We start from the raw sequence: 12045 nt of genomic DNA, 5'->3' as shown, positions 1-12045 counted from the left end.
TTTATGACTATCTTGTCGAAATAAAGCAATAAAAGTAAAGTAATATGTAGGAGCTAAGGCACTTGATAACCCTATAATCCATTTTGTAATGGCCGATATGGTTTTTGGCTCCAACCCTCCCCAGCCCTCTAGGAAAACAGCTGAGAGATGAATGGATCGGCCTCCTGGCGGCATGTCAGAACAAGCACCAATCAGAGGAGGGCTTGGAAAAGCCCACAAAGTTTGATTAATCCCAAAGCCTCAGCGGAGGTGTGGCCAGTTGCAGAAAGAGAACGCCCGGGGAGGCGTATCGACCCGTGGTCGGGCTGCGTGATGGCAGCGGGACCCATCGGAAGAGTCTGGGTCAAGGGCAGTGAGGAATAACCACCTCAGAGGAGCAAGCAGCCACAGCCGCACAACAGGAGCAAGAAAGGAGAACCAACAGCAGGCGAAGCAGAACCTGGTGGATGCACTGGGAAAGTGGCTCTGCAGAAGACAGACTGCCGGACCTCCCAAGGACCCGGCTCAAGAGATGCAGGTATGTGGTGATTCCAGGGAACCGGGAGGTGGGCAGAGATCCAAGGAAGAGGAAGCGCCAGAACCCCTGAGTGCAGTGAGGGGAAAGAGAGCGACCCCAGGGCTGAGAGAGCAATCAGAAACAACAGAGTGGGGTAAGAAACATAGAAGCACCAGGGTGAGGAGAGCAGCAAGAAGGCGCAGAGTGGGGAGAAACACGAGAAGCCCCAGAGCGGGGAGAAACACGAGAAGCCCCAGAGCGGGGAGAAACACGAGAAGCCCCAGAGCAGGGAGAAACACGAGAAGCCCCAGAGCAGGGAGAAACACGAGAAGCCCCAGAGCAGGGAGAAACACGAGAAGCCCCAGAGCAGGGAGAAACACGAGAAGCCCCAGAGCGGGGAGAAACACGAGAAGCCCCAGAGCGGGGAGAAACACGAGAAGCCCCAGAGTGGGCAAAGCACTGATGAGCCCAGGGTGGGGTTAGAGGACGAGACCGACACCAATGTTGAAAGAGCAGAGAAGTCTCGGAGTGGAGGGAGAAAGAACCCCAGAGTGGGGAACCAAAAGGGGCAGAGTCACAGAGCAGGTAACAAGGGACTAATAGGGAAAACCCCGTTGAGGAAACCAGAAAAGAAAACTATCTCTAAAGGGAGAAAACTGAACATAAGGTTGGAAAGCAAGCAAGAGAGACCTGGCAGGAAACCGGGAAGGCATTCCAAGCACTATATGGACTGGAACTGTGAACATAGGCAAGACCAATGATAAAGTGTACAAGGGGTGGGAGTCAGAAGCCATCAGCCATACCTTTCCTTGGGGAATTCCCAAATGTGTCTTGGTTGTTTTGCGTTTTAGAACATAGGGAGAATGACTAGGTTAGATTAAGGTTTCTGGAAAGAGGACTTTGCATCATTTTATTCTGACATCCTGACAAGCACCCTTTTCATTCCGATTAGAGTAGGGCTTAGAGTTCCAGTGTTAGAGAGAGAGTAGGTTTATTTTGTCAAACAGAATAAAGGAAGTTGTGAATCATGCCTCCTTGTCCATCTCCTGGTTCTGACCTACTAAAATGTCGACTCAGACTTTTGCCACCCCTACCTCTCAGAGGGCAGTAAGGCTTTTTCTGGTGGTGGTGCTACTGCTGCGAGCAACACTGTTCCAAGGTGAGAAATAAAGTGTGCATCTTACTGTTAATGAAGCAGAAAAAGATGTGGGTTTACCAGAGGTGTGGCTGGGGGGGGCTGAGGGGGCTATAGCCCCAGGTCCTTTGGTTGTAGCCCCGGATAGATGCTCAGAGGTTACAACCAAGAAGGCTAGCTAGCCCCCAGTCCCGACAGTCCAAAAATTAGCCTAGCCCCAGATCTTTTCCAGACCTAGCAACACCCCTGGGTTTTACACAGCTGTAATGATTTTTTGCCATCTTACAAGAGCTTTCAAATGTCTAAAGCCTTTTGTTTTGGTACCAAACAAGTTAGTCTCGTCAAAAGGCATGACTAAAACCTTGGACTGAAAATCCTCTATGAAATTGGCAGTCCTAGTCTAGGAATTATACCTTAAGACCCCCATGCTCACTGCATAGTCTATACAGTCTGTCGAATATAAGCCTCCTTCCAGGATAGTTTACTGTATCCAGGAAATCATGAATCACCTGTATAAAATAAGTCTAGAAATCTTCAGAAAGGTGCGTGCCCGTAAACTCGCCTGCCTCCCACAAATCCTCTGCGTAAATTGCAAGACTCCAGGAGACATTCAGAGTTCTTAATACAAGACTCCTGGTGTGAATACATTCAACAAAAAGTATCCAACTTTTTACATACTCTATCTAGTGGAGTCGTTGGGAGAAAGCTGTGATGAGACAGCTCTGTGGTGAAAGGTGGGCCTTAATAAAAAGAAAGGTCATATGGCCCTAAACCTATGTTTCTGTGCAAAGTCCTTGTCCACGCAAGGAATGGAGAATAGTCTAGAACATACTGGGATGAATCCGTCAGTTAGGGCCCAACTTATAAACTTTCACAATAATCAGGGTGGAAGATCAAACACAATCATTATTTTACCCCTACAGGGTGAAAAGAAAAATCGCTTGATTTTTTCAGGGTTCGAAGGGTTTTGGACCCCAAGAATTTTTAATACACATTGGTTTGTCACAGTAGAAGAAACAACACCCACAGACACTTGTCAATACACACAGTTTTGAACATAATACACATGAGTACAGGCCAGTCAAATTGAAGGTTATTAGTGGACATTTAACATGTTTTTCCTTTTTGATCGACGGAATTCAATTTACAAATAACATGCAAGCACAACAACAGAGTTACAGTGAACAAATATCAGTGTTAAATGATGGACACTGAGGTGGAGAAAAAAGGTTGTCGACACTATTGTGTTTTGGCCAAAAGAGATGAGCTGTTTAGTAGAGCTTGCATGTAGTTGGCCTTCATCAGGACAGTCAGGTTGATAGTAAACAAAAGTGTCCTGTAGGTCTCGTATGCACAACTTTGCTACAGAAATTAGCTTGCGAGCTATTTCCCTGTTGCAATTGTAGGAGAAGGGATATACCAGACACTTGGTGGATGCAGGCTGACCAAAAATGCATCAATGGGAATGGATGTAGAACAGCGTGCTTTTTCGAACGTGTGTGATGTAGATAGGCACTGGAGAAATCCAAAAGTGTGATAGGGATTGTCTTTTCAGGTTGCATGAATCATTGCCGTCCGTGCGTTGCTATGGGATGCTACTGCTCCAGTCAGGCCGCTCAACAAAATGACAGAGCGAACCAGTTGTATCTGACCCTGAAAAAATCTCGAGATTTCTTTTCACGCTTTAGGGGTAAAATAATGAAAGTGTGTTTGATCTCCCACCCTGATTATTGTGTAAGTTTATAAGTATATACCCACCTGGGTAAATCGAGGCCTAGCCAGGTGCCCTTTTGTAATCAGTTAGGGCCCAACTAAAGAGTGTTGCAGATGACCTAAAAAAACACATTAACTCTCAATGACTGTTCAAAGTTTTCGTTTAAAGGTTTTAGTAGGGTCTCACTAAGGGCCGACTAAGCACAGACTTCCCCAAATCAAAACGTTGGTCACTGTAGATCTGTAACTCCTGCTGTCTAAGCTCTAGCAAAACTACTAGTGAGAACCTAAAGGCAAATGCCTTATCTGTCATAATCCCTCTGGGATCTTTCTATATGGGTCATAAATTGGAGTGTCACAAGAAAAATGATCTTAAGAAGTGGTGCCTCCTAGTCACGCAGGTTTCGTCATGTCTTTACCTTTCATGCTGTTGTACTCCTCTTCCTGATGTTCTTTCCTTCCCCTCCATTCTTCCTACTCTCCTCCAATCTCTTTCTCTCACTCTCCTCCCCCTGTCTCTCTAAGGTTATTCCTCTCCACCCTACTCTCCCCTACATTAGACTGGAGTGTAGTGTAGTACTCCCCTAATCTGCCCTCTGCTATTCTCCCTTCAATGTAACACTCTCCTCCCACTATTCTCTACTTAACTCACCTCCCACTACACCCCTTCGTCATTCACATATTCACAGACCCTCTTTTCTCTCTCTCAGACACACATATACACACACACACACACACACACACAGTTCACTCACTCTCACTTGCACCCACTACTCTTACATTTAACCAGAGTCACTCTTCACTTACCATACACAAACTCAAACTCACGTGCCACTTTCTCTAACCAACCAATATCTCACCTTGAGCACAGCTCTGTAATTCTCAACTCTCCGCTGCACAGTCCTTCCTCCGCATGCAGGTTAACGCTTACAATATTAACTGAAAGGTCCCCGCCCCTACGATGTCATGTCGTCCATATCCCCAAGTTTTCTTTTTTAGCAGACTCTTAGGCCCCCATATTTCTCCTTTCGGCCACTGTCAATGCATGAGGACTACAGGTCTCAGATCAGCCCTGGTTACTGGGCAAGGTCTGAGACATCTGTACTGCGGAAATAACTAGTTTAAAGCTGCATGTGACAATGAGTCATTTTTTGACACCAGATGTCACAGTGGTGGAGGTCCAAAACCTCTGTGGTGAAGTGGAGAAACCAGAAGTAATCATGAAGGGTGGGGCTGTATGCCCCTCATTTGGGATCCACTGAACCAGAAGAGCATCAATGTGTACCTTCTGGGAATAGATAACCACAATGGACTGTGTGGTCTATCACTGATGGAATTGTTTTGACGAGAAGCAGAATAAGTATGTTGGAAGACCTAATCTGAGTATTCTCGAAAATTCCTTAGGTCAGGTGACCTATAAAGGTTGCAGGGCGGGAAGGGGTCAGTTAGGTTGGGTCCCATTAGATGTAGGATTCTGTTTTTTTTGAGCGAATGCCATTAAATAACAATCGCCTTAGTTTGCCATCACCCGAAATTGATGCGCGAGCTTGGTTTCTCTGATGGGGGTTTTAATGATTCTCTAGTATTTCTCAAAGCCTAAGTAGTCAGTACACATAGTAATAGTGTGAGGGCCTCAACTCCCTTTCTCTGGGTCCCGACGCTTACCCTTGTTACCATCTCCTACTTCTGTTCCAATCTCGCTTCTCTTCACTGACAGACCATGTTTTTGTTCCTCCTCCTACTATGGGCTTAACATCTTTTAATCAGCCTCCCCCTTCCACCTTTCCTTTGCTAGTGGAGCACCAGCATATGTTTTATGACAAGGTGGGGCGCGTAGTATTGTGTCCTGACTGAAGGATGGGTTTTAACATTTGTAAAACAGATTAAACTTAGTGACAGTTTTAAAAATGGTCCAGGCATTAATATGCAATGGATCTATTAGCATCTCTTGCAAATTTGAGATCACCAATTACAACACGCTAACACATGAAATGTTCATATCGGTAAAAGATACTGCGAAAAGAGATGTTCAAATGTCAAAACTCACAACTGCTTAAGGACTGAAGGAAAAAGGCACCAACCTCTTCTGCTAGATTGTCATCTGGATCATATTCTTTCAGGTCTATAAGTTCATTAGAAAATCCAAGAGCACCAATGTCTTTTGAGAGAGAGGCTGCAAACCGCTGAAAGACAAATGTTACATAGTGTGCACTGAAACAATCAAGCTTTTGCTATTGAAAGCAAAATACTGAACTACGATGGCCAGATGGCACAATTAAAAAGGGGATACATACAGAGTATAATATTGGGGAGAAAAAGAATCCTCCAATTGTGAAAAGAAACTGGAAATCCATCAACAGCGTGAACCTAAAAGCGAGACTGGAAGCCACAGAACCATCAAACGAAACAGACAATTCAAAAATGGATTGCGAAAACACTGGATGAGATTGCACCAGAAAAATCATACATCCCCTTGCAAAAAAAAATAAAATAAAAAGCAATGGCAAGATGGTTAACACCCCACCTCAGAGCAGTGAAAGAACCAACTGAAAACTGGAGCAAGAATGGAGGAAAAACTACAACCAACAGGAAAATCAAAACGCAAACGCATACCAAAGACAGATACGACTATACAAAGGCGAAATACTCAAAGCAAATAACAAGTTACTTACCAACTGGTAACGTTCTTTCGAATAGATGTTCCTCCAACATATTCCACATCTTTGACATGTAATGTCCACAGCTGTGCACTTCTGAAACTTTTTCAGCACAGGGCATCCTGCGTCGATGACATCGGGTCCATCGAGGGCGACGTCACCGGATGTTGCAAATAGGACACACGCCGCCCGTAGCCTCAGTTTAAGTTTTTTTCCCTCAGAACGTGTGGCACCAGTCTCATGCCTGCTTGACTACACTTAGCCTTGCGGAAACATAAGCTGCAATTGCATAGGAAATTCTCCAGAGGGGCAGGCAGGGAGGGCGATGTGGAATACGTTGGAGGAACGTCCAGTCGAAAGAACGTTACCAGTTGGTAAGTAACTTGTTCTTAGAATGGATTGTGTCCTCCAACGTATTCCACATCTTTGACAGCCTCCCAAAGCAGTACCAGTAAATGGAGGAGGGAAAAGAATTTAGAGTACCCAATTAGATTGTGGAATAAAGAACCACCTTCCCAAAGACCATATCCTGACCATGGATTGTATCCAAGGAGTAATGTTTAACAAAGGTGTGGATTGAAGCCAATGTGGCTGCATCACAAATATTCCTAATAGAAACCCCACGCTGGAGGGCTGTGGAAGTAGCCACGCCCCTAGCAGAATGATCTTGCAACCCTTCAGGAGGGTCCTTACCCGCCAATCGATAACACTCCGTAATGGTGAGGATAATCCACCTGGACAAGGTCTGGTTGGTAACAGCCTGGCCCAATCGGTGTCCTGCATAACCTACAAAGAGTTGATCGTCCACTCTGACCCTGGACATACTAGAAATTTAAAAGTTCAGCTCTCCTAGGATCTAACCGATGGAGTCGCTCCTCTTCCTTACCAGGATGAGGAGGAGGGTACAAAGATGGAAGAACCACCTTTTGACTCAACTGAAATTGAGATACGACCTTAAGTAGAAAGAGGGACGTACCCGCAGTACAACCCTGCCCTTATGAAACACAGTAAAGGGTGGCTTAGATGAAAGTACCTGCAATTCACTCACTCTGCGAGCAGAAGTAACTGTAACCAAGAACAGAGTCTTGAAGGACAGTAATCTCAAAGGACAAGAGTGCAAATGTTCAAACGGAGCACCCATTAGAAATTTCAAAACCAAATCCAAAACCGGAACCTGGAAAGGAGACGGAGGGAATACAAAGGAATCTTAAAGTAAGAACATTCTTCAGGCGAGCGTTTAAAGATAGACAGCACCGCCAGGTAACCCTTAATGGTACCCACTTGAAGGCCCGTGTGGGCCAAAGAAAGCAAGAACGACAAAACCACAGGAACGGAGCGCTGAAAAGGATCAACATTGTGACTTCTGCACCAGTCACAGAACTTACGCCAACGGTACAGGGATTTTGTTGCAGGCCGCCTGGCCGAAATGAACACCTCCATCACTTCATCTGGGAGGTCCCAATCCTTCTACCACAACCTTTCAGATACCAAGCGTGAAGGTTGACAGTCTTGACCTCTGGATGGAGAACCTGACACGAGAGAGTGAGAGAGTGAGAGAATCCTCTCGTTAGGGAAGACGGCGTGGAGGGCAGATGGACATTTCTAGACGGTCTGGTACCACACTCTCCTGGCCCAATCCAGAGCAATTAGGATCAGGTGGGAACCGAACCTCTGCAACACTTGAGGAATGATGGGGACTGGAAGAAACACGTACAGCAGTGGGAATGACCAATCAACCACGAACACGTCTCCCAAGGCTCCTCTTGGAGGAAATTCCTTTGAGCAGAATCTCTCGCACTTCCGGTTGACACTGGTGGCAAAGAGATCCACTTGCAGGGTTCCCCAAAGGGCGAAGATCTCCTGAAGGACTTCTGGAACCAACTCCCACTCGTAAGAGATCGTGCTCTGCCTGCTCAGAGTGTCCGCCACCGCATTTTCGTCTATGGCCAGATGAACTGCTGAGATCGAAATTCACTGCTGTATGACCCAGAACCAGAGTTGCATTTCCTCTCTGCACAAAACCCGAGTAACCCTACTCCCACCCCATTTTTTTGTTGAGGTAATGCATGGCCACTGTGTTGTCCATCATGATTAGGACACTCTTCCCTCGTATAGAGGGCAGAAAACCCTTCAGGGCTAGCCTGATGGCCCTCAGCTCTAACAGATTGATGTGGAGTCTGGACTCCGGAGACCAACGACCGCTGGCGGTCAAGTCGTTGGCCGGAGCGCCCCATCCTGTGAGGGACGCGTCCGACGCTACAGTCACCTCCGGCCACGGTTGCCAAAACAGTTCCCCCCCTCATCAGGTTCCCTTTGTTGGCCCACCACAGAATTTCCTGGGCGACAGAGTGGAATCTGAAGGGGATCCGATATCTTGAACTGTGACCACTGCATCTTGCGAACCCATTGCAGGGACCTCATCCGCAGCCTGGTCTCTGGCACCAGAAAAATGCAGGAAGCCATGAGGCCGAGCAACCTTAAGAATTCAAAAGCCATGAGATTCTGGGCATGTTGAAACTTGTCCACCATCGGCACAATGTGATGAGCCCTCACCTTAGGAGGCGAGCATTTCCCCAAGGTCATGTATAACACAGCCTGATGTACTGGAGCTGTTGGGAAGGTGTCAAATGCGACTTCTTGAAATTCAGGGAGAAGCCCAGCCAGTGGAGGGTGCGGCAGGTGAGACCGAGGTGATCCAACGCTTGCTCAGGAGAGCGCACCCGGATCAACCAGTCGTCCGGGTAGGGGTAGACGTGAATCCCCCTCCCCTCGCCTGAGATACGCTGCCACCACCACCATTAGCTTGGTGACGACCCTCGGGCGGAGGTCAATCCGAAGGGCAGGACCCGAAACTGAAAGTGCAAGTTGCCAGCCGCAAACGTCAGGTACTTTCTGAGCTTGGGATGAATCGGCACGTGAAAGTAAACATCCTGTAGGTCCAGAGACACCAACCAATCCTGAAGTTGAAGGGCCTGGAGGACTTGTGAAAGAGTAACCATCTTGAACTTGTCCTTCCTGAGAAGTTTGTTCAACCAATGCAATTCCATGATGGGTCTCACTCACCCGTCTTTTTTCGGGATCAAAAAAATAAGAGGAATACCATCCCTTGTTCCTCTCCGCTACAGGCACTAGTTCTATAGCGCCCTTCTACAACAGGGTTAGGATTTCCTGCGCAAGGAGCGGATCCGGAAGCTTCAAAGAGTTTACCCGGTGGATTGTCGAGAGGATGCTGAAGGAAGGGAAGGCAGTAGGCGTGGGCAATGGTATCCAGCACCCACGCATCTGAAGTAATGGCTCACCATTCTTCGAGATGCTGAGACAGTCTGCCCCCAACCGGCAAACCATGGGACATGGCCTCATGACTGTTTGGTAGTGGCTGTGGCAGTGCCTGCAGGCAAAGAGGCAGCTGCCTGAGCGTCTCTGGCACCAGGATTTCCCCGACCACCACAGGTTCTTTTTCGCTGGCCCCTTTGACTGGCAGCCCCTCTCATTCTACCAAAGGAGGAGTAGTAACGAAAAGAATCACTGCTCCATTGCTGTCCCCCAAGACGAAAAGGCAGAAGTTGACGCACGGCTGAGCTTAAAGATTTAGCCGCAGCTTTCGAGGTTTGCAACCTCTCAAGGCTTTCGTCAGCCTTGCTGCCAAACAAATGTGCGCCATCAAAGGGCATGTTCAGAAGATGGGCCTGCACATCCGGAGCAAAACCCGACTTCCGCAACCACGCAAATCTGCGTATAACGGTGCTCTCAGCCATGGATCGGCTAACGCTGTCGGCCGTATCCAAACCCGACTGAAGGGATTCGCACATGGCATCCTTGCAGTCCTGCACGAGAGCAAGAAACCCATCCCTTTCTTCCCCCTCGGGAATATGCTCAGCCGCTAAAGAAACAGTTCCACACAGTGAGTGAGAACGTTGCCAAGGCACAAGTGGAGTTGGCCGATTTCAATGCCATACTCCCAGCAGAAAATACCTTCCGGGCCCAACCGTCAAAGCGCTTGTCATCCCTATCCGGAGGGATGGTAGGGTACACCGCCTGCCTCGAGTGGCCGTATTTCAAAGATTTATTAACAGCCGGAAGAGATACCGGGGACTGCCAAGCAGCTGCCATCCTTTTCTGTAAGGTGAGATGAAATGGTAAAACCGGGTCAGAGGACGGACCTTGATCTAAGATGTCCGTTAGATCATCCTGCACAAAGTCTTCAGGAGGACTTGACCAGCCCAGATACTCCGAGACCCTAGCCATGAGCCTCCTTTATGAAGACTCTGGCCACACAGACTTCGCCGTAGCCTTCCTAGGAGGATCCACCATATCGGGGTACTCCAAAAAGGTAGATTGCGGGCAAAAATACCCAAAGGCGTTGAGAGTGCTGAAGGCTTCGATGTCAAAAGCATCGACAACCTCGACGTCGTGAACGCTGAAGGCTTTGACGCCTACAGAGGAGCCAATGGTGCCGTGGGCGGATACGATGGCAAAGCGTTGACGTACGAGTCTACGCCGGCATCGAGCCCTCAGAAGGTTGTTGCGGTCTTGCTTGGGACGAGGACCGAGACCTAGAAGCACGTCGCTTGCGAATTTTAGAATCCTTGTCTGTACAGGACCTCGAAGGCTCCCGATGCGAGTCGCGTCGTGGACCCGAGCCCGAAGGCGTGCGAGTCATGGTACGAGACCGATCCTGGCCGGCTTCGTTAGAAGGCGTGACCAGACCCGTGCCCTGCGATTGAAAAATCGCTAACATTTGTTCTTTAAACGCAGCCCATTCCTCTGGAGTCGAGGACTTTGTCGGGCATGCAACCTTCCTCGAGGCACCATCTTCCGAGGAGGACGGGGAAAGTGACCCTGCTTCCTAGAGTGCCAGGACGAGGAAGAAGAATGGCGGGAACCACTCCGAGACCGAGATCCCGGGCCTCCTTCCGACGCAGAGAGTCGCCCCTCGAGTTGTCGGTGGAAACCCCCTTGGACGATTTGGATTTTCGGGACTTAACAGGCTTAGAGCCCCTACCTACCTGGAGCTTCCCCTTCTGCACCCGCAAGGCCTTGCCAGTCAGCGACTGGCATTTCGAGCAGTCGTCGGTGTCTTGCGACTCGGCCAGGCACCACAAATGCGTTGCGGTTCGGTGATCGACATTTTCGACTGGCAGTCCCGTCAAGTCTTGAAGCCAGACCACAGAGTCGGAGGGGTCGAAGAAAGACATCACAATGATAACACACGAGGCGCGTCGAGTTTCACGAAGCAACACACGGAAAAAACGTAAACTGAGGCTACGGGCACCGTGCGTTCTATTTGTAACATCCAGTGATGTCGCCCTCGACGGAGGCATTCGAGGGACATCGACCTGACGTCATCGACGCAGGATGCCTTCTGCTGAAAAAGTTTCCCAAGTGCACAGCTGTGGACATTACACGTCAAAGATGTGGAATACGTTGGAGGACACAATCCATTTGAAAAAGACATTCTACAACGAACGGACCAAAAGCTCAAGCAACACCCAAAAAGAGATGTTCAACATCATAAACGTGTTAAGAAACCAGCAGCATGCAACAGCACATCAACCCATCACTCAAACTATGCCATGATCTTGCAGACAACTTCAAAAACAAAATTACAAACATCAAGCAAATCATTGAGAGCAAGCCTAAAAGCGCCATTGCCAGCTGAACCAGCCAACATTGGAACCACTTACTAGACTAAACCACCTTCCGCTGATCGACCGAAACATTCAACAGGCTGGTGAGCAAAAGCAACAGAGCTGTCTGTCCAGCAGACCCCTGCCCACCAGACATATACAAGACTATCCTCACCCAGAAAACACCCGCAGAATATTTCATCAACCTTTTCAATCACTCAATAGCAAAAGGAAACATGCCATGAGAGTTCAAAATGGCGTACATCAAGCCACTCTTTAAAGAACCAGCAGGAGACACGGAAGACCTAACCAACTACCGACCAATCTCAAACATCACATAACAGGCCAAACAACTAGAAAACTACGTCTACGAACAAATCCTGGAACATGTAGAAAACAATCAGATAGTAGACCAGG

General features: G+C 48.1%; 1 protein-coding gene across 1 annotated transcript in view; it reads right to left on the bottom strand.

The window, feature by feature from the left end:
- The window catches only part of LOC138488122 (S-adenosyl-L-methionine-dependent tRNA 4-demethylwyosine synthase TYW1-like), a 1632770-nt gene that overhangs the window by 1403196 nt on the left and 217529 nt on the right, over positions 1-12045 (bottom strand). The window contains exon 4 of the mRNA XM_069614883.1: positions 5426-5527. Coding sequence (XP_069470984.1) covers positions 5426-5527 — 102 coding nt within the window. The remainder of the gene's footprint in view (positions 1-5425; positions 5528-12045) is intronic.

The sequence above is a fragment of the Ambystoma mexicanum genome, chromosome 9 (assembly GCF_040938575.1).
Source record: "Ambystoma mexicanum isolate Mex_15411 chromosome 9, UKY_AmexF1_1, whole genome shotgun sequence".
In the NCBI taxonomy this organism is placed as follows: Eukaryota; Metazoa; Chordata; class Amphibia; order Caudata; family Ambystomatidae; genus Ambystoma; species Ambystoma mexicanum.
The sequence above is the reverse complement of the archived record's forward strand: the minus strand, read 5'-3'. Positions and strand labels throughout refer to the sequence as shown.